The following is a 23,379-nucleotide window of genomic DNA, read 5'->3' as shown; positions in this document are numbered from 1 at the left end:
CAAGCGTCCTGCGTGGGTTCGTGGAGCACATCAGTCGGAGGCTTCGCAAGCCCGTCAAATTTTCACCGAGTCGACAGCTCTAACCCCGACCGCGTGATGCATTTTACTCGGCATTAGCCAAGCGAAGCTGTCAGTTCTAAGTAAAGCCACGTCTCAATCACACTGTCGTCGTGCTTAAAGCACAGAGGGGCAGTCCTCATCTCCATTGCACGTTCTGAACCAATGTTTGAAATTCCACATTAGTGCGGTGGGAGTGGGTGGAGTGGGAGGGGGATGTCTCCTCCTCCTGTGAGGATAGATCTCCCCGCGGTGGCGAGATGTTATCTCCTCTGTGTTGGTATGCAAGAGGTCGGGTCTCGGAGCCTGACCCTGACTCTGTCTGTATATGTGGAGTTTGCGTGTTCTCCCCGCGGTCGAGTAGATTATTCTCGGCGTCCTCCGTTTTTTTCCCTCCACGTTTAGAAACGTGCGTTGAGCTTGTTTGGCTGTTGTACATGCACATGATGATAAGCCACAACGTCGAGCGAGCATTTGTGGCCAGGTCACTGCTGGAAAAAGCTGCATAGCTCAGTGGGCTTTAGCTGGTAAAATAAAATAGTTGAGTTTTATTTGAGGACATTGAAGACCCCGTGTCAATGTCATTGAACGGTTTTAAAACGTCCACCCGGTATGTATTGTTAAAACACATTCCTGCGGAGGGAGCCGGTCAGAACGTTGGGTTGCTCGGTCAATGGCCAGGGTCAACGGCGGCGTGGTGTATTCCGCAAATATGCCCGACTGAGGGCGGGCACAAGCCGGCGTGAGTTGGTTAAACGTTGAGTTTTATAAGGGCACCACGGGGTGACCACCCCCTCCCCACCCAACCCCACCCTCCCACCCAGCCCCACCCTCCCCACCCAGCCCCACCCTCCCCACCAAGCCCCTCCCCACCCTCCCCTCCCTACCCAGCCCCTCCCTCCCCACCCAGCCCCTCCCTGCACAACGGACACAATAATCCCCTGTGAGCTGGTGTTACCAGGAGGTTCCTATCAGTATAATGGCTGCTTCTACAGTACATCCCGATAGTTACCGTGAGCTGCCTCGATAAAAGGGACACTGAATCTCAATGAGCTCCCACCTTATCAAATGAAGAGCGATACGTTTAATTTAATGGTGTAATTTAATTCCGCAGGGTGACACGATGCTGTGTCTTTGAATTCACCGCGATCATGACATTTGTGGTATCTTTTCAAAGTGGGCACTCTTCTGTAAATGAATATATGTATATGTACAGCACGACACACCGAATAGAGCAGACGTGATTCTCAAATCGAGCTTTCTGAAGTGTATTTATGCCAAAGACAAAAGTCGAAACCAAATTAGCAAAAAGAACACAATCATCGTAATTTATTACATTTGCTCAGACAATGACCAACACGATTTCAAAAAGTTATACCATGAATGCTCATATGTACACGATACATGTTTAAGTAAATACAAAACAATGTTTTTCAATAGCAATGCTGCCATTGATATAAAATGCTGCCATTGATAAAAATGGTACCATTCACAAAAAAAATTGGCCCATTCACAATCCGTTTTAAAACGCGGTCCTTTGTCTCAAACGATGTTCGTCATTGATCTGGCAGTTCGTGCACACTTCAATGCAGAACCCTGGGTCAATTACAATCGTCATTTGCATAATTTGCAATGAATCACATCCACGGTGTAATTGCCATTTCAGCTACCGATAGTGCTGTGATTGTAATTATAATGGACTCCAGGTTTGTCATCAAAGGGACTTGTGTGATCCATATCACTTGAATGTTCTCTTCAAAAGTGGATATGAAAGAGCAGTTTACTTCGTAATTATCTAGCAAATAATAGTTGGGTTTGACCTAATCACAGTATTTATATATAACGATATACATAGGCCAACATCAATTCGTTGTTGTGTGAGTTAGTGATGACTCACGATGCCCATTGTACAGAGCGGTCCAGATGTCTTGTGACACCCCCCCCCCCCCCACTTAATTTCACTAAAACCTAACGAGGTTTAATTTCGATTTAAAGCTTTCGTGACTGCAAGGATTCATCTTCTTGGTTCTTTCGGTAAAGTCACGTAGAAGGGAAGTAATAATATAATAAAAATAAAACGTAATAAAAATTATTCTCACGACGTTTCGGCCACAACGCAAGTAACCAGGTCTGTCGAGGCGACAGCGTCTTAGAGACGCTGTCGCCTCGACAGACCTGGTTTTCACCTGAGGACGGCTACTTGCGTTGTGGCCGAAACGTCGTGAGAATAATTTTATTATGTTTTATTTTTATTATTTTATTACTTCCCTTCTACGTGACTTTACCGAAAGCACCAAGAAGACTAACGAGGTTTATTTAAAATAGAAATTTATATGCAAAGGGCAAAAAATGTTAGGGGTCAATTAATTTGGGGTCACAATACATCTGGACTACCCTGTACTCAACAACCACAAACATATGGCGTTGTGTCGTCAGGAGCGACACAAGGAGTTGAATACACGATCTCACACTGGCGTTAGCTAAGTGTTGTTTACATGCATTATACCCTGAAGCCACATGGCCAGAGAAAACATAAACACAGCTCGTTCACAATGACGTTACAAAACCCATGCCGGTTAAACTTACCAATCGTATGCGCACGCACGCAAACACACACACACGCACAGCGCACACGTACACGCGTACGTACGTTCTTCGAAGCATATTTAAGACAAGTATTTAATATGCATGAGACATATTGCAAATGTCAGTAAAAACAATGTAAGCAACTGAACGCAACTTGTATTTTTATACATACTATGTCGCACAACTCCAATAATGTAATCGAGGGAGGGGGGTGGGGTAAAGGTTTGTACATATATACCAATAAATATAGAATACGTAAAACGTGTTTAATGCAGTGTGCATTTTCCGGTAGACTTTAAAGAATAAATAATGTCTTATCTATTCCCTTCCAGAAACAGTGCTCGGTCTATTGAAATGTTGCTACGAAGCTGGCTTGTAGACACTCGTTTAGACAATCTTAGATTTAAATCCCATATAAAATATTATCCTCAGCGAAGTTGCAAATAAATACACCAACGTTGACACGGCAAGCGTCTGCCTCACTTCCCAACACAGCTGATGCATCCCAAATTGGGCTCTCTGCGACTCAAATTTTGGACGACAATGATTTAATACGCGTGCATTTCAGTACACTTCGTACACACTCGCCATGCATGTGTGCCTACTTTGGTCTTTGTGGAGCACACAAAGCGGGCTGGCTGTCTTCGAGAATGAACAGGGCGAAGCTGTCCCAAGCTCCGGCCCATGGAGCTTTAATTACCTTTTAAGCAACATCGGTTAAATAGTCCCAATTGCCACCGCCGCTGCTGCATGCCGCATAGGTCACCATGGGCCGGTCTCGAACCCCGCTCCTCCTCCTCTTACGCACAAATGGTTTTGCATCGGCCGTGCAAGCTAAGCGGCTAGCCGGCAGCGGACTACCCAACATCCATGAAATGCGCGTCTACAGGGTAGCAAATGTTGCTTTCACTTTAATACCAAACCGGGCAGAGTGATGGGCAAGGACTCTCGTAATAGATGGCGTGGGAGGTTGTGCCATGTGAGGGTTTTTAAATCCTTTATATTAAGTTCACTTGCTTGCTTGCTTGCGCGCTGACGACCGTGCAAATCTTTCGGTCGTTTTTTACCCACTTCCCGTGATCCAATCGAGCTGACATTTTGCACACAGACTCGTTGTGCGTGACAATGTATTTTGAAAAAAATTCCAAAATTTTACACTTTTTAAGAAAAAAAAATGATATTGAATTACCAATTGCTTAATGGTGGCAGGCAATCATCTGACCCATAGGTGGCAGCCATCTCAAGCCAGAGGACGAGGACTCTAGCCGCCCGTTTCAAAGACCAATGTGGGCTAGGTTGTGACCCATTGAACACGCAAGCCAATGTCCCCGCGCGCGTTGGTGCGCTGGCTAATGGCTTTGGAGCAGTGAGTGTGTGTGCGTGCTCTTGCCCCAACAGTATGTTAAGGCTATACGGGGGATATTCGCCTTTGTGTCTTAATGTGTAGTGGTTAGCGCACTGCGCTACGAACCCGGTATCTCGAGTTTGATCATCTGGGCCGGTCCCAGGCCGACTCTAGGTTGACTCGGCCTCAAATTAATATTTGGTGCGGTGTATAAATATCAATGCTAGGGGAAACAAAGGCGGTCGGGCGTGGTACTTTCCTCCCACCCCCGCGTGCACCGTGCTGGTCTTCATCGGTGCTCGCTAACAACACTTGCCCCAAAAGTCTCTTAACGCTATACGGGGGATCTTTATGTCTTCATATGAGGTGATCCCTACTAATTTCGGGCAAGAGCTGCTGATCATCTTGTTGCTACAATATATTTTGGCTGTAGGCTTTTCATACGCAGTGCGGTAATTAGTTTGACTTGATAGCCTTATCAGCACAGAGCGGCATCTTGTCGCCAGTGTAAAGGCTGTTGTGTGCGATTTGTTTCACATCATTTTCCATAATTGCTCCTCAATTTGAAATGCCGAGAATGCCGTATATTACTGGTAGGAGCCTCCTGGTTCCACCAGCCCACAGGGGATTATTGTGTCCGTCCGTCGTGCATCCAAAAATGAGAGGGGTGGGGCTGAGTGGAGAGGGGAGGGTGGGGTGGGGCTGGGTGAGGAGGGGAGGGTGGGGAGGGTCTGGGTGGGGAAGGTGGGGCTGGGTGGGGAGGGGAGGGTGGGGCAGGGTGGGGAGGGGAGGGTGGGGAGGGGCTGGGTGGGGAGGGTGGGGAGGGTCTGGGTGGGGTGGGTGGGGAGGGGCTGGGTGGGAAGGGGAGGGGAGGGTGGGGAGGGTGGGGCTGGGTGGGGAGGGTGGGGCTGGTTGGGGAGGGGTGGGGAGGGGAGGGTGGGGAGGGTCTGGGTGGGGTGGGTGGGGAGGGTGGGGAGGGGCTGGGTGGGGAGGGTGGGGCTGGGTGGGGCTGGGTGGGGGGTGGGAGGGGTGGGGCTGGGTGGGGAGGGGCTGGTCACCCCGTGGTGCCCTTATAAAACTCAACGTTTAACCTACTCACGCCGGCTTGTGCCCGCCCTCACAGTCGGGCATATTTGCGGAATACACCACGCCGCCGTTGACCCTGGCCATTGACCGAGCATCCCAACGTTCCTACCAGCTCCCTCCGCAGGAATGTGTTATGGTAAGGTGGGCTAGGCAACATGTTTTGAGAACAATGGACAGTTAAACAAGAACAACCTCAAATCGAAGCATCATCATCATCAGCAGCAGCAGCCGTAGCCGTGATCAATCCACTGCTGGATCAAGGCCAGCCCTCATGATCCTGCGCTATAACAGCCTTCTCGGAACCTGCACGCTCGCTGACTTCCACACAATTGCCTCCCTCCCAAGTTAAATGTCAAACTCCACATCTGGTGCACGAATCACATACATTGACAGCATATGCTCATTAATGATGAAGATTCCTGCATTTGATATTCGATTAAAATGAAATCGTTGTTTGTATCAATGTACTAATACTGCCGATGTCAATGTATTTGTCTGTATTACTTTAAACAGTCTGTGCACCCATGTGTCCCTGTTGTCGGCGTAACTATAACAACTGTGCCTGATTACACGATTCAACTTCATTGTTGTGATGTTAATTGACGGTGCTTCGAGTGACGAGTGGGACATTGGCAGTACATTAATTCACAATGCATGTTAGCAAGAAGCCAACACCACCAATAATTAGTATCACGCGAGAAATCATCGTAATCACGCTTGATCCTCCGCGAGATAAATGCGAAGCGGAGGATCAAGTTAACACGAGGATGAAACGGCAATCGTTTCTGTTGAGCAGCGGAGCAGAAAGACGGGCAAGGGGGTTAAGATGAAAGGATTTTCAATAACACGGGAATGTGCCACATTCAACTCAATTGCCTCGGGTCTCCTTGTTAATGGCTTAAGCGCCGTTGACCCCACTGGTATTTAAAAGAGGAATGTCATCGATGCGTGATGATTGAGGGGTGCGTATGGGGTCGTGTATCTTTCCAAAAGGGAAGCTCAGATATTTGGTCAACCGTCCCATGTGTTCGAACCGCGGTGCATTTATTGCAATACGTGACCTTAATAATTAGAGAGCTTCGGGTCAAATGTAATCATGTACGTCACCACAACCCACTCGCTTTTGTTTTCCCTCTGCACCCATTCTGTAATTGCACGTGGAGCCGTTCTCAGACACGGGGTGATGCACTGCTACCTGCCGAGTTCCAGAATGGAAATGTATTCGTCTCAATTACACGACTTTGTTACTTTTCGATTTCAAGCTTTTGTGACTGCAGGGATTCATCTTCTTGGTTCTTTCGGTAAAGTCACGTAGAATGGAAATAATAAAATAATAATAAAAATAAAACATAATAAAATAATGTAATAAAAGAATATAATAAGAAATTTTTTTTTTATTACTTTTTTATTTCCATTCTACGTGACTTTACCGAAAGAACCAAGAAGATTGTTACTTTTATTGTTACGCTCGTTTACCCAAGAACGCCTCGCTGAATCTCAAGACTCGTTTTCAGGAGGGCCCTGCCAAGGGGTACGCGATGCTGCTCTCTGTAATCCCAATGGAGTAATTTGCAGCAAATTTTTCAGTATTCGGATGTCTGTCCAATAACAGTTACATTGTGTGTTGATGTTTTGCTGAGAGCCAACCGCAGAACTCGGAGGAAGCCCGTGCAGAAGAGGGGAACAACTTTCAAACTTCGCACGAAAAGGGCCCCCCGAGTCCAGAATCACACCCAGGCCCTTCGTGCTGCGAGGCACAAGCGTTACCACTGTTTTCGTGACTGTAAGGATCCATATTCGTTGGTTCTTTCGGTAAAGTCACGTAGGTAAAAAAGAATAAAAGTTAAAAAATAAAAATAAATTAAATCACGACGTTTCGGGCGCAACACAAGCGCTCGTCATCAGGTAGGACCACCACAGCCATAAGCATCTGCTGGGTAAGAGAGCTGCAGTGAAACAAGACGCTAAATAAATAAGAGAGTGGGGGGGGGGGGGGAGCCACGGAGGAGATACGGAGGGGGGGGGGTAGTGCGGGGCGCAGGGAGGTGGGAGAGCGGGAGAGCAGGCATGGCAAAGAAGCCGACGACGCTGGAAATGCTGCAAACAATTTACCGAAAGAACCAAAGAGTACGTTACCACTGTGCCACCCTGCCACCCACTCACATCACAATTTTAATATAATTTAGGAACAAAAATTTCTCGTGCAAGATTTTTCATTTCACGTTTCCACGAGCAAAATTTTAAATTGTTGTCAGGATTCGTCAAATCTGTGGAGAATCTGTTTGTTTGTGGAAAATGTATAGTTTGTCTATTATGTATATTTTTAGACGAGGACACATGCACACAACTCATGTAAGGTTACCACATAACCTAACATTGAGGGTTGAGAGAAGCAGTTTTCACTGGCTTTATGACCTTGAAATTAATTCAGAGATTTGATTGACAGCAATGGAGGTCACTGTCATGTAAAACGTCTGTGTGATTCATTAATTAATGCAAGAAAATTACATCTGTACAAATTTTGAATACTCGGAATTAAATTTCTTCTACAGCACGAATAGTTCACATATACACGAGGGTGTCAGAAACAATTACGATGTTTAGACTTCATCAATTACGGTTGATCACTTAAAAAGCATGGATCAACTGTATAAGTGAAAATCAAGGATACTAGTGCATCTTACCAACAGGAAGATAAACTCTATACATTCATCAACACCAACAGCAGGTGACCTAAAATAATTAATCTTACTGGATGGTAACAGTGACAAGTAATTTTTTATTTTCAAAAAGTCTCTAGGTGCTGTTTTAAAAATATATATATTTTTGAAGTTTCGTGTTTAGGAAGAAAACCGATACTCTGTTGGTCACAAGTTAAAGACAGATGCCACATTTGGACTCGTGATAACATAGCTTATAAGAATTGCGCATTTAAAATTGCACTTACTTACATGATCCGCTATTTCCTTTAATTTGCTTGGCACATTACAAGCAATGCCATTATGCAGTGTGTCGATTCAATTGTAATGTCATCACCAATTTAACTTTCTCACTTGATTTCAACGAATGGAACTTACAAATAAATATTATTCATAAGAAGCGAAAATGTCATTGCAAACATTTTGCCCGCTCAACTGTAATGAAAGCAATTGCTGAAAACGCCACTATCTGTGGAATACTTTTGGGGACAAACGCATCCTGGGACCTTGTACTGAGTCAATGTTCCACATAGCTGCTTCTGGCAATCACTTCTAGGCCTTTTCCACATTCGCATCGTGTCACTCGAGTTCAAGGAATGCGCCGTGCGCATCCGTCACTTGCTGTCACATGGACTAAAACAGCAGACACTCTCAGCATCGACCGGCAGAGGTTTCAAACTGGCTCAGCTTCCGTTTCCACTCGGAGCCGGCACATCTCAGCGTCTTCCGCAAGAGCAAAATCACTCGAAGACGGGGTAGTGGTGGGGAAACGGGGGGGGGGGGGGCGGGGGGGGGGGGTTGGTGGTGGTAGCTGTGGGGCAATCACACCCTGGAGAAGCTCACGCTCCTCTGCGGCGGGTGGCAGTGGTCGGACCGGGCCTGCCCTCCGCCCCCCGCGTCTCCCGCCGTGGGCCGTCGCGCGTCGCCTCCTCCTCCTCCTCCTCCGGCACCGCCGCCGCCCCCCCAGTGGAAGGCGGCCGCTGCCACGGCTGCCACGGCGGCCGACTCCTGCGTGCTGAGGCTGTAGCGGTCGGGGCTGGGGCTGCAGCGCGTCGTGGAGCTGTCTCGCGCGTCGTAGCCGCAGCCGCGGTGCTGGCTGTAGGACGTCGTGCGCCCGCTGTCACCGCGGCCGTCGTGAAAGCCGTTCCAGAACCACGGCCGCCCCCTCCAACCGCCGCCCGCGATGCCGCCGCCGCCGTCGTCGCCGCCACGCCACCGTCGTCCCGACTGTTTGCCACGGCCGCCTCCTCCTCCTCCGACGCCTCCGCCGCTGCAAGGGCAGCAGCCGCACAGCTTGCGGAAGGCGGCGCGGAATTTCTGTGACATGGCGTTGTAGACGACGGGGTTGATGGCGCTGTTGGCGTACAGGCAGAGGCGGCAGAAGAGCAGGAACCACGCGTCGTGGTACGGCGACGACACGAAGGAGTTGACCACCACCAGCATGCGGTAGGGCAGCCACAGCATGGCGAAGAGCAGGACCACGACCGCCAGCATTTTTGTCACCTGCGTGTTGTGTGTGTGGAGATGGAGAGAGGAGGAGAAAGGGACGGGTTGGAGAAAAATTGGTAATCCATTGATTTAAGAAATTGTTGACACGGTCAAAAACAGCGACCAGAGTGCATTGAGAATGTTTCTTTTGCGTAGAGAAATCGTGGATACATTGCGTAGACACTTCCTATGGTATAATGTTTTGTTCAAAAAAATTATAAGAATCGGAGTAATAATTAATTTATTTCTTGATTCAGCATCAATTCATTTATTCCCCATACAATTGTTTTACCCACAACTCACCGAGTCTCAAGAATCATTTTCAAGACTGCTGCTATGGACATTTGGCCAATTCCCATCTTGAATATGTCTGGCTGTACGATGGAAATCAGAGGCCCCGCGTAAACCCCACGTGCGTACCAGGGATCAGTGATCAAAATAAACCATACCAGTAAGTGAGTCACCTCCTCTATGTACTGCCTTCTACTGATCCACCCTCACTGTTCCCCTGCAAGCTGATATGTCACAGAGATGCTGATCTCTGTGCAATCCAACACACTCGCCCCTTCCCACCATGGGATTACAGGCATGCATCACTATTCTCGTGACAAAGAAAAATAAATTTGTCACGCTGGGTGATGAAAAAAAAATCCCCCGTAACAGCACACGATGAGATGCTGCCGTGGTATAACGGTTCGCGCACCGGACTTGCAATCCGGCGGTTGCCAGTTCAATCTCCCGGCGTGGCAGTCGAAAACAATGGTGCACGCTTATTACATCGCCCCCACCGCCTCTTTCGATAGCGGCAGTCAACGGGAAATTTGGTAGAGCCACGCTTAGCCGAGCAGTAGGTCGCGTGTGCGTGTGGGGGGGTAAAGTGTGGCCCCTCTCCACCTCTTCCAAGACATCTGGCCAGAGTGGAAACGTAGGCCAAATACTCGCTGCAGTTGCGGTGGCCAACTGTCAAGCGGCTTTATAATCCACCACGTGCAGCTCTATCGAAGGGGCATAATGTAAAAGGGCTATCACAGTAGCAAAGCATTATGAATTGTTTTTTTACACTTGACTCTTTGCAGAACTCATGGGTAATTTGTGAGTCTTGGGCTGTTACAGGTTGGCCACCCCAGCTCTACAGCATTGGTCCTCAACCTTTCTGGACCCGCGGACGAGTGTCAACCCTCAACAAATGTTCACGGAGCACCGTGGCAGTAAACAAATAAACAAAAAAATCCAGTGTTTGTAAGAAAAATATCTGCCAGTTTCACGGATCACGTGCCACGGCCTTGCGGCCCACAGGGTTAGGAACACGCCGATTGGTTGGTAACGCTGCCTCGAGTGGAGGCCCGTTTGTCAGCAGTGGCGTGAGCAAGCAAGTTGCAGGGCTGCACCTTGGCTTTTTGTTTTGGTGTAATTTTTTATTTTGTTGATTCATCTTTATTTGATTTTACTTGGTAGTAGTAGGGGTTTTTCATTTGCTTGATAGTAGGCTGTAAATGGGATTTGGTCCTCAAATATTATTCGTGTACAGCGTTACGGGATGCTACGAGCACGAATGCCGCCTATACAATGAAAGTATCATTATTATTTACTTTTACCAGGGCAAGCTATGTGTGTACACACTACACTCTCCGGATTACGTGGCATATGTTTCCCGCCCATCATGCTTGTATTTTTCCAGGCGCGAAAATTTTATTTCTCCAATTTATGGAGATCGTCATTGACTTTAAGAAGTTGGGTTTGCCGGGAGTCAGGAGAGTTGTGTGATCTGCAGTAAGTTTTCCCAAATATCTCCACTATCCTTCGCAAACTGGCATCAATAGCCACCATGATAATTATCATACAGAGAGTACACCGCCACGTAAAATATGACCTAATTGTTGCTAACATTGATATCTCTCGACACATTAACGGCCTGATATAGTATCCACGTTCGAGCAGCAGATGTGGTTATTTTATTATCTACACAAATAAGCGAGCAGCTGCCCGAGTCACCTGATCCAATAGCTTCGAAACAACAACAGGTGCAAGGCAGACCCTGAGAATCCAGTCTGAAATTCATATTACACCAAATTGTGTGCTCTAAGCTGCTGGAACTTTAACCCGGTCACCGATGGATTTGGGTAATTTTGTGAGCTGCCACCTGGATGCGAAAATACATTTTGACAATTCTGAGAAATGTATTCAAAGCCATATATATATACACGCCGTTTGGATTATTTTCGTTTTTGCCACGATTGGATTTTCACCATTGACACAAGCATAATGCTGCACAAAGAAGATTTTCACTTTTGAATTACATAGCTTTTGTGTGCTACGTAAACCGCGTTAACAGTCGAATTTTAACTTTGCTTCCGTCCCAACTCTTCGCAATGAGCCTGAGAAAATCTGCACCATAGTGTAACACACCAACTAATCCCCACGTCGGGAACTCATTGGCTCTCTGAGCAATAGGCAACACTAGCAGGAGATCTGAACCTTGTTTGTGCGCATGGGGCGGTGTCGCAGTGGTCACCGCATCGCACACGAACCCGGCGACCAGAGTTTCATTTCCAGCTACGGCTAATGTGAGCAACGAATAAACCCAGAACTTCCGCTGGATCTCACATAGGTCAACGCAGCCTTAAAAACACAGTACCCGCTGTGGTGTGCAAACATCAGCACGGGAGAGACAAAAGCAGCGAGGCGTGCTGTTCGCAACACACCACACCGTCGTATGCCATGTTGGCCTTAATAGGTGCTCGCTAACAGCACTTGCTCCGACAGTCTACATCACATGTAATAATGTAACAGTAACGTTCAGTTTCATGTCGCGTCGTCGTCCGTGCAAATCGCGTGATCTCACAATGCCGAGGAACCGCAGGCAAGCCAGAAGGTAGGCAGATGTCGAGCCGGTGCCAACAATTGCCCAAGCTCAGGAGTCCTCTATCTCTTGAGATGTTTTCAGTCAATAAAATGTACGTAGCTCAAGGTCTGATGGCTCGTGGGTAGTCGAACACTGAGCAGCGGCTACTGCACGTCCGGTGTCTGTGGGTTGCCATTGTCACAACGGGAGACTCATTTAGCTGCCTTTGGCAGTTGTCGCTACGTGACAAGGGCAGGCATTTAACTCGGCGATGGAAGCGATGGCGAGGTGTTTTGGAATTAACAGGCACATTATACTCGCTTGTGTCACTGCTGTCACGGCTAAATGGGGTATTACTTTTGCAATGTGGGAAAAGCCCTCCATGCCTGGTTTTATACTTGGGAATTGTTACGTGAGCTTGGCCTGGACATCTCCTAGGTCAGGGGTCGGCAAAACCAAAATAACAAGAAGAGCCCATTTTTTGGGAATTCAGTAGAAAAGAAACCTCAATATTGCAGGAGCCGCAATGCACATGGTGAATACAAGATGGTGGTCCTTCATAAATAATGTCACGAAGCAGTCCTTGAAGAGCCGCCGTTGCGTCTCCGGAACCGCAGGTTGTAGACCCCTGCCCTAGGTCTGCTCGGCATGAAATGACAGCCTGCTGCGAGTGCATCCATGGTTGCACGAGAGAGACGTGGATTTGATGAGGTTACACCATCTCCTTGTGTGCCGTGCAGATCGTAAAAGATGCTCGCTAACAGCACTTACCCTGTAAGAATTTTACGAATTGCATTCATTATTAATGACATTTTAGACATAATTTATATATGAAATTAATTAATTCATGAATGAATGGTATATTTTGTCCATTGTGATGCAAAGGAATCATTCATGCGGTGGGAATGCATTCCATAAATTTACGAGCACAATATTAAGCACAATTAATACATTTCCATTTTGTACGACACATTCATACGCCAAATGAAAAACGTCACGTTCTCTCGTTAATGAATGCTGAATGTTTACGCTGGGATGTTTAAGGCAGACCAGTCTTCAATGGAAGAATACATGTACTCCAAGGTGAGTAATTAGGAGACTGTGGCGCACAATGACTTCCCTTTTGTGACTAGCGCAACAGGATCTTTAACATGGTCGTCATGACACCTCCGATTAGTATGGTTGGCTACGTACGGTGCGAAAGAAGTTCAACATACATAGATACATGGCGAGGTGCTCGCGATGCATGTGACAATTCATCCTCTCAGCGATTCGATGAATCGTCAAAATTCTATATTGCAATTCGCTTAAAATAAACGGTTACATTGTCTCATTTTACCCTCTCGTATGTGCTGTTTCTCACCGTGGCTTTCTTTCCCGTCCATGCAGTTTAGTTTGCCCGATTAGTCTAAAATGCAAACTCGTAGTTTTATGTAATCCATTCTCACACGTTTAATTTGTTGTGTGGGACCTGAGCGGAAGAATCAACGAAAATGTTTTGTTCCACCATAAATCGGATGCCCTGTTGCATCCCTCATCCTAACACCTTACATAAATTACTGGGCAGCCACAGGCATTGAACACAGCTCAGATAACTCACCGGTAAACAAGCATTCCATCAACTGGAAGAAATGAGTAAATATAGACAATAATTATAATAATAAAATACCTATATTATTTGCCTGAAAAGTTGACCTTGAACATTTCATTGTCCCTTCTAAAAATGAATGCAAACAAAAACAAAAATTCATATCTGTGTGCATTATTTGTGGAATCAAAGCATTGACTGCATTCAAATGAGCTTAAGGTCGGCACTCCGCTCCAGCTATGCAGAGTGACGCACTCCGTGCCGGGTCTTTCATCCGCAGGTGGCACGAGAAAGTCGTTCAAATGCACGTTTCAGAACCAGAAGACAACCTTTGCTCTTTCCAACCATTCAATTCCAATTGTCCTGTCGGCTTCGTGCCACGAGGTGTAGGCACTTCCAATCGGACAAAAATCACACAACGAGGGGCAGTGCGCCACCTTGGTTCACGTACAACGGTATCAGAACTATTTATGAACATCTCACCAGCGTGCAGTTTGTCCGCACACCCCTCGTGAGAGGTCGTTATCGCACGGCGACCAAACTGAAACGTTGAAACCTGTGAGCAGCTGAAGCTGCATCCCAGCGAATTCTTGCTCTTGGCTCATGCCACTGCGGGCATGAGCCAAGAGCTCTAAGAGAAGCCCTCTGGCCTACTTCTCCACACTGGCCAGAGGTGAGAGGGCGAGGCAGGTGGGGAGAAGGGAGAAAAACAACAAACAATCAAAAAACGAGGCCTCCACCGATGGCCGAGATCGCTCACCAGCTGAGGTTTACAACCCAGCAAATGCGGGACATGCTGCTGCAACTCTGAAGGACTGTGCTGGCATTCAAGGAGTCGGTCACTCCAACAAGAAGAAGGAGTGTTGCTGACGAGGCCGAGTCAAGGCACTCCGCTGCAAGCACGTGGGCTAAGTCAGCGAGCAAGCGGCCTCGCAGCAATCCAGTGACCAAATCTTCAGTCCCAGGGCCAGGAGCACCACGGATTGAGTACGGGCCGAGACAGAACCTATGTATGTACGTATGTTGGACTTATTTCGCACTACCGCACGTAGCCAACCGTGCTAATCGGAGGTGCGGAGAAAGGACAACAAACTAACACACAACAAGCAGTTCTAAAGAACTGAGTGTTCAATCTATATTTAAAAGTTGCATAGCTCCAGTGGCTTCCTAATATCGGACGAAAGAGCATTCCAGGCGGCCGCAGAAGCGCATCTGAAAGAGCGCGATTCGTGTCACCGTCTTCGAACAAGGCGGACCTCCATTCATCTCTATGACAACGGGGGGACCTCACCAAGCAGCCACACGTGACACTTTGTGATCCTGCACGGTACTACGCCAGGCCATCGAGACAGGGGACAATTAGGGTGTGACAGTCTCCACAACGGTCCCTGCAACATCAGCATTCCCTACCCCGTTCGAGAGCCTCGATCCCCGCACCGAGGTGACCGGGAGTAACCCCGAGAAACGAAGACGGTGACTGGAGGTGATAAGACGGGGATGAGGGTAGAGGGAGGGAATGGGAGAGGGGGCCCGTAGGGATACGAGGGGACGTACAGCAGGATTGAAGGGAGGAGAGAGCTGTGGGTGAATATGAGAGAGCTGTGGATGAAGGAGGGAGCTGTGTGTGAAGGAGAAGGTGGGATAGAGGACTGGATTCCTTACGTGTCTCCGCGTGTTGGTGGGGAGAGTGCCCGCTACTCGGGGAAATTCTACGTCGCATACCCACAGTACCCAGATGCCAGGGCTATTTGGATTAAGTGGGTAGGTGGTTGATTGAGCGTCTGGAATTATATGCTCTGTGTTGTGTTGCTTGTGGTGTATGCGTTGGGTCGTTGATTGCATGCTATTGTGTTCTGTCAATAGCTGTGATATAGCAACTAGTGCAGTAACTCTACCCTGTGTGAAAAGTACACATCTACTTATATGAGTGTCATGATTGCTTCGAGTGGAATGTGTCTAATTGCGCAAGTGCTTGAGGCTGCTTAGCCTCCATATTTTTGGGTGAATATATGATAAACAGGGGTTATTATTTCGATATTTTTAAATCCTTTATATTGAGTTCACTTGCTTGCGTGCTTGCGTGCTTGCTGGCTTGCTTACGACCGTGAAAATCTTTCGGTCGTTTTTTAACCCACTTCCCGTGATCCGATCGAGCTGACATTTTGCACACAGACTCGTTGTGCGTGACAATTGATTTTTGTGAAAATTATTTTCCCAAATTTTACACTGTTTAGGGGAAAAAAAATACATATTTAATTACCAATTGCTTAATGGTGGCAGACAATCATCTGACCCATAGGTGGCAGCCATCTCAAGCCAGAGGACGAGAGGACTCTATCCGCCCCGATGCCACGCATATAAAGGATTTATAGTGAAAAACTTTGTTTTTACGGGTTAAATTTTTGACAATGCTACTCCAAAGGGGGTGTACGCCCGACGCCGGCCACTTGATCCCTCAATCCCTCACCTTGACAGGCACTGCGGTCCTTTTGCCGTGACAGTGCGCGCAGTCGTCATTGATGGGGCTGGAACCATCAACTCACGTGGTCTGCGAATCCAGTTGAATCATGGGTGGCCGCACGCTTTCAAACCCCGGCTCTCACCATCACCAGCTCAGTGCTCTGACACAGTACTAGCTCCTCACGCCACCCGGCCGTCTCCACGAGAAGATAGAGTTTATAATGCGTCGCTATCGCGCTATTGTCGCCAGCACTCTAGGGAAGCTGCGTGGATCCCATGCCGCTGTCTGGTGGAGGAGGCTCCGATAAAGCCGGCGCTGCTGCATTCCGTTTACTCATCTGCTCGTGTCACCTGAAATTGGAAAAAGTCAAAGTGGAATGTATCCTCGTGATAAAAATAATTTAGTGGATTTGGTATTTCCGCCATTCTTATAGTGCAAGGCCACCCCCGAAGGCGCCATCTCACAAATGCGTATAGTAGTAGGCGAGAATAGAACAATGCTGCTGTCGTAGTAATAGCTTTTTACCCTTTCAACTGGTACAAAAACTGACACCTTTATACAAGGCATCATGTTAGCAATAACCACAACACAAGCAGTCAAAATGCAAACAAAACGAAACAACTCTGATAATGATATGCACTGTCCTTGAAGCTGATTGGTCCACACCCGAGACAGCTTTTCTTAGAGCCTAGTCTCCATTGGTGTTCGACCAGATGACGCCAAAAGGCGTACAACTCAAAAACAGTGCACTATCAGAGTATTGAGAGCTCGGGGTAAGTGCATTATCATCAGAGTTGTTTCTTTTTGTTTGCATTTTGACTGCTTGTGTTGTGGTTATTGCAAACATGATGCCTTGTATTAAGGTGTCAGTTTTTGTACCAGTTGAAAGGGTTAAAACCTATTACTATATTTTGCCACTGGTAAAGGAGATGTCTCATAGTCATAACATAATGCTGATGTCGTGTGGTTTCACCTGATTAAGAAATTGGTAACGCTTATGCTTCACAGCATAAAGGTCCACAGTTCAATTCCTGACCTGGGAATCTTTCTGCGTGGAGTTTGTACATTCTGCGTGAGATCTCTCCGGGGATTCTCCCGGTTTCCTCCCGTGGCTAAAAACATACAACAGCACTCGTGCTGGCTAAACGTCCCCATGACGTGGGAGCCTCCAAAAAATCAGAAAAGCTCAGCAGACCCACTAGTGTGGCTTTCCTGGGTAAATAAGTTAACCGTATTTAAAAAATAAGTCTATTTTTTTTTTTACTTTCTTAATGTTTTTACTACCACCACCGCCCGGTCGCGCGCGCACACCTGCTTGCGGGAGGAGTAGGCGCTCTTGCCCCGGCGATTGACGGACGGCACCGCGCCCGAGCACACGGCGGCCAGGGGCAGCGAGAGTGGCACGGCCGGCGTCGCCAGCGTCCGCGACGCGGTAGGAGGCGGCAGGAGCGGAACGGGTGCCGGCGAGGTGAGGCAGGATGGGTTGGCAGCAGCGGCGGCCGCCCCCTTGGCGAGCACGCGGGCGATGAGCGCATAGAGCACGCAGGCGAGGACCAGCGGCAGCACGTAGAACGCAGCAAAGTCGAAGAAGTAGATGGGCAGGTAGAGGTTGCGGCTGACGCGGTAGCCACACTCTGTGACGTTCGAGCGCGGCTCTTCTCCTCCGCCTCCTCCTCGGCTGCGCGGGTGCACGTCGACGAGGAAGAACCAGATGAGGCAGTAGATGGCCGTGCTGCTCCACACGAGCGCCAGGATGCGCTTGGCCCGCGACACGGTGCACAGCGACTGCGCGCGGATCGGGTGGCAGATGGCGAGGTACCGCTCCAGGGTGAACGCCGTGATGGAGCACGAGGACACGTTGATGCCCAGGTACTGCAGGTACGTGATGGCGAGGCAGCCCGCGTAGCCGTACACCCAGCTCTCGGCCAGGCTGTCCGAGACGTTGGGGAGCCCGGCGGCGAGCAGCACGAGGAGATCGGCGATGGCCAGGCTGCCCAGGTAGTAGTTGGTGGGCGTGCGCATGTGCTTGGTCCTCACCACCACCAACACGATCATGACGTTGCCTACGATGCCCGCGCCGCAGATGGCGAGCACGAGGGCTAGCGACACGGCGCGGTACGTGGCCGTGTAGTGGCCGGGTGGCGGCGACAGGGCCGCGAAGGTGACGTTGGCGCTCGCGTTGGCGCCCGCGAGCGACGCGGCCGTGGAATTGGGAGCGAGGGCGTCCATGCCACCGGTGGGACCTCGCGGTGGCTGTGGAATGAGAGAGGGGACGCAGGGGGTCGACACGCCCGCTCGAAGTGTGACATCGCGTCGGTGATCCCCCCCCCCCCTGGCCAAAATATAAAAGCAAGCCAAGTTGAGGTGTATGGCCCCAAGCATACTTACTCAAGGAGCCCCAGTTCATGAAAACAAACGAAGGTGCGTCAAATATCTCACAATTCTAATCATAATAACAAACATAACCTTTTTTAAACCCAATTAAATCTCTCACATCCCGATCTCGTCTGCATCTCAAGACATCTCTATGAAATTTTTGTCAACGTTTTTCGAATCTCGCATCCATATCTGTTGTCCAAATCTCTTCTGTCATCGGTCACGAAGTGTATTATTTTAAAGTGGAGCTGCCAAAAATAATTTCTGTTGAGGACCCCCCCCCCCCACCCCCTCAATGGGCCAGAACCACCACGGGTTCGCACACACCCCCAATCCGAAACTCTGGAGGTGGGGGTTGGTGAATCACACGGAGATCATCGTGTCATGCTTGTTATCATCATCACCACCACCGCCACCGCCACCACCCGTCTTAAATATTGGAGATTACGAAGTCTGTCCTTTGATCCCGTGACATATTGTATTCAGGGAATGTATCACCTTGAAAATGATTCATACAATGAGTGCTGCACTACGTTGTGAGCAGTCAATATTAGTTGCCTGTGATAGTTACTGGACAATGTCACATGACTGTGGAATTTCCACCAGCATAGGTGAGCACCATCTCAATACCAATAAGAGTGTGGTTAAGCACAGAGTAATGATTCACTCTCCCGACGATTCAATTATCACTATTGAGGGTCGTTATAAAATCATGACTTAATTAAAGTTTTAACACTGCAGCCAATATAGCGGCCTCTAGAGGCTGCAGATGTCACTTTATTCCTTTAAATGACAAAATGTATCAATTATAAACATCTATTCTTAAGAATCAATCAATGGATGCATCGTTACACCCGGAATCATAATTTACCGCCTCACCAGGGCACTACGGTGGTGAGATGTTGACTACCTCGCCTGGTATGCAGGAGGTCGTGGGTTCGATCCCGACCCTGACGTCTGCTGTATATATGGAGTTTGCATGTTCTCCCCCTGGTTGCATAGATTTTCTCCGGGTCCTCCGGTTTTTTCCTCCATATTTAGAATCAACATCACGCGTTTAGAGTATTTGGCTGCTATCAATTTCCACACGATAAGCCACTTCGTTGAGCTATCATTTGTGGCCAGGTCGCATCTGAAACAGAGCTGTATCGCTCGTGGGCCTGACGTAGTTTACAGCTTTCAAATAATGTGAAACCATACAATAGCAATCGTCTGGTGTGTGACAAGTTGCCACAGGTTGTCAGTGCAACAGGTTCGTGCCAGATTTATGGACCAGGTCAAAGATAAAAGTGCAGCCCTGCAATTCCCGTCTCACGCCACTGCTGGTGGAAGGGCCTCCACTATGTGGCGCTCTAAAGAGCCCCGCGAAAGACGATTTGGCCTACTCTTCCACGATGGCCAGACGTCTTTGTAGAGGTGGGAGTACTCACACTTGACCCCACCGCAGTTGACCTGCCGATCGACCCATTCATGCCTCTGGGTGGGCACTTTGCACGGATGACCTCTGGATTGCAAGTCCAGTGTGTTTACCATACATCATACATAAATGTAGGACCCATCTGACATAGAGTCTCAACGAGGCTGTAGTGGATACACTCGTTTTTTTCATATCTAAAGGATTTTCATTATTAATAATGTAATACAACATCGAACCACGTTTTATGTCTATGTTGTCATCTGCATTTTTACACAAATCCCAGATCTCATTTAAATGGCCAATGACATTCACAAATGTCAAGTTATTTCCATACGAGTATTGTTTGCTACTAATTAATAATAATTGATCATTTTAATTAAAGAACCCATCCACACGTGGGTGCAGAGAGATCGTTCACATTTTTGGGGTTTAAATTTCATGTCAATGGTGCTTCCTTTTTTTTTCTACGTCCACTGCAGGTCAATGGCTCAAGTGGTCTAAGCAATAAATTTTGAAGAGGGCTCCTTTTCTTAATAAAGACAACACTGCTCTCAAGGGAAAGACCCTGCAGCTCTGGAGCCCATCCAATCACCCAGGACTTAATAAACATAGCTTAGCAACAAGGCAGTGCTGGGCGTTAGCAATAAAAAAAAGTGTTTCAGTAGAAAAAGGTTTTTCGTGTTGCATTTTAACCCCAGTTGAATGCCACTTCGACAGTCAGAACATAGGGTGCAATCAGCGGTGCAATTATTTGTGGACTGCGCCGTGAACTTGGTAGTGCAGAGTTTGACTCCGGGCCGTAGCTAATATCAGTGGCCAGTGATATCTGCATCAGTCTTGGGTCCCTTGCATCACCAACTCCCACTGACCAGCGCGGTGAACCATGGGCAAGCAACCCCAATGACCGACACCGGTCACAATCCAGCAGTGGATTAGCAAAGCTGGTGGTAAATTATTATCATTTACACTCAGATTAGTGGAGATGTCGAGTAGCTGTGAATCTGAAAAACAAGCGTTTAATCCCATCCAACATTTACTCATAATCATCACCATATTTCCATGGTGGATACATTTAACGCTACGGTATATGATAAGCAAGCAAAATGAGCTTGCTCTAATCATATCATGGGCATTGTCATAGCAATGTGGAATTACCACCAATGGCTCAAGACTTCAACAGCTTCAACGATCACTTCCCAATGCTCGTTTCATTTAGAGAAGACCTTGAATTTCCTAAAGATGTAACATCCAGATGATTTATATTTATCCGATTCGATTGGTTCTCACGAATAACAGTGGAAATTAGCGTCTAAAATCAGACTCGGTCCTCTCATCGGTCGACAACCAGAAAGGAGTATTTGGTGCGATATGCATGCCGGTTCACATATGCCCCTGAAGCTGCTTAATAGGTGCTCGCTAACATTACTCACCTTGACAGTCTATAAGGCGAAACGAGATACACATATATACTTGTGGAACGGTATGTACATACGTTTCAGTTCGTGCGCTGAACCATCGATATTGCTATTGATTTATAATAAACATGTATAAAAAAAACAGTGTACACTGGTAGTGTATGCATACAAATCAATAAACAATTTCGCGACCAGAGAGTCTTGAAATGCGTAAAATATACGTTTTAAAAACAACTGCGTTACATAGTGGCAGTTTAATAAAGTCTTAGAAATAATTAATCATATTCCTACATGTGACAGCACTTACACAGAGGTCATACATCATCCACAAACAGGCGGAACACGTACAGAGAGGGCCCTTCTGTCAATGCACTGCTAGATGAAGGCTTCCCCACGATGTTGTCGGTGGCTGGGGGTTGTTTGACCATACTTCACCACCACGGTCAACGCGCCTTGGTGAGCAGAGAGGAAGTCGGTCCCAGGACCAGTTCGCATATCACTCGCCACTGATGTTATCCGTGGTCGGGAATTAAACTCGGAGAGGGTGCATTGCGCAATGCGCTAACCAATGCGCCACCACTCCACCCCCATATGCATTGGAGTACAGTACTGTATATGAAAACGTAAATGCAGTCTATGGTAACTGCGCTGAATCGTATGCACGAGATGTTGATGGATATAGCCAGCATGCACCTTGTAATCAGCGTATGTGACAATAAACACGAAACCGCTTAAGTGACGTTTATTTGCACGCACAATGTGAAATAGGAAACTTCCACATTTAAGGACGTTTTGGCCACAATATTGTTTTCTAAATTAGTTTCACTCCTGACTCTAGGTGCTCGCTAACAGCACTTTCCCCAGCAGCCTAGGCGATACGGGGGATGCTGTGCATTTTTCTTTGAGATGAAACGTCGTACAAACGTATTTATTTCAACAGCGACCCAGGTAAGTGTCTCGTTTTCACGTGGGTTATAGTCCCTGCGACACTTTAAAGCAGGCATTTATTTAAATCCCATGTACATCGCCTACCGCCGTGCACGTATCGACAAAACAATACGCTCATGAGAACGTTAACAGAAGCGTTGTCGTTGTTGTTGCTGTTGTGAGACGACCGTTAATCTAGTGAATAAATACATGCAAATGTCAGGGAAGAGATAAAACTCACCTTCTAAAGTTTCCACGCAGCTTACTCTTTGCACTTCTAACAGCCTCGGGGTTGTTGTGCCCAGAGCCAAATCCAATGCGGGTAAAAGCTCTCTGTGTGTGTGTGTGCAGGGGAAGGAGCTTTTAACACAGCTGGCTGTCTTCTCGCTCTCTCCCTCTCTCCCCCCACTCCAACCCCCTTACTCCCCCCCCCACCATCTCATCACAGCCACTCTCCTCACCTTCACACTCTCTCAGCAGTTGAAAGGACTCTCCTGCCTCTCTCTCTCGCTCGCACGTGAGTGATGGTGCTTTCATGCAAATATAATACCAACCCGTATTACTCTGATTACGCTGGGTTTGCGGCTGCACGTGGGTTAAATTCTGTCGAATGAATGAAAACGTTTTTTCCCCCCCCCGTGCTCAGTCCCTGCGTCCTAAACACGTTCATTCGGGAGAAAGGAAAAACTCAACGACGGGGTGCTAAATGTGTATCTTGATCTTCAGTGAATTGATGTTGATTTAGTGAGGTATATATTTTTTTTTTAACGGGAAAATTATAAAAATAAAATAATTTTCACGACGTTTCGGCCACAACGCAAGCAGCCGTCCTCAGGTGAAAACCAGGTCTGTCGAGGCGACAGCGTTGTGGCCGAAACGTCGTGATAATTATTTTATTATGTTTTATTTTTATTATTTTATTACTTCCCTTCTACGTGACTTTACCGAAAGAACCAAGGAGATGAATCCCTGCAGTCACGAAAGCTTTTAATGCATGGTCAGTTCATCAGTGGGTCAATATTTTTTTGTTTGTTCAGATAAGTGCTGTTTATTCCACTTGAAATGGACTAAGCAACGTGGCTTAAAAGTTAC

General features: G+C 47.6%; 1 protein-coding gene across 1 annotated transcript; it reads right to left on the bottom strand.

The window, feature by feature from the left end:
* Positions 1-8,595: 8,595 nt before the first annotated feature.
* Positions 8,596-22,620, bottom strand: LOC144727796 (thyrotropin-releasing hormone receptor-like). The gene is made up of 3 exons (XM_078606908.1): positions 22,529-22,620; positions 17,464-18,405; positions 8,596-9,276 (listed from the first exon to the last, which is right to left on the bottom strand). The coding sequence occupies exons 2-3, from the start codon at positions 18,379-18,381 to the stop codon at positions 8,596-8,598; spliced, it is 1,599 nt and encodes a 532-aa protein (XP_078463034.1). The 5' UTR covers positions 18,382-18,405; positions 22,529-22,620.
* Positions 22,621-23,379: the final 759 nt, after the last annotated feature.

This window comes from Lampetra planeri, chromosome 26, assembly GCF_965212315.1.
Source record: "Lampetra planeri chromosome 26, kcLamPlan1.2.h2, whole genome shotgun sequence".
Taxonomy (NCBI): Eukaryota; Metazoa; Chordata; class Hyperoartia; order Petromyzontiformes; family Petromyzontidae; genus Lampetra; species Lampetra planeri.
This window is presented reverse-complemented; position numbering and strand designations above follow the sequence as displayed.

Coding starts and splice junctions, on each gene's coding strand:
- LOC144727796 (XM_078606908.1), bottom strand. CDS start 18,381: ATGGACGCCCTCGCTCCCAATTCCACGGCCGCGTCGCTCGCGGGCGCC. Junction 9,277..17,463: donor CCTACTCCTCCCGCAAGCAG/GTGTGCGCGCGC, acceptor CACAACACGCAG/GTGACAAAAATGCTGGCGGT.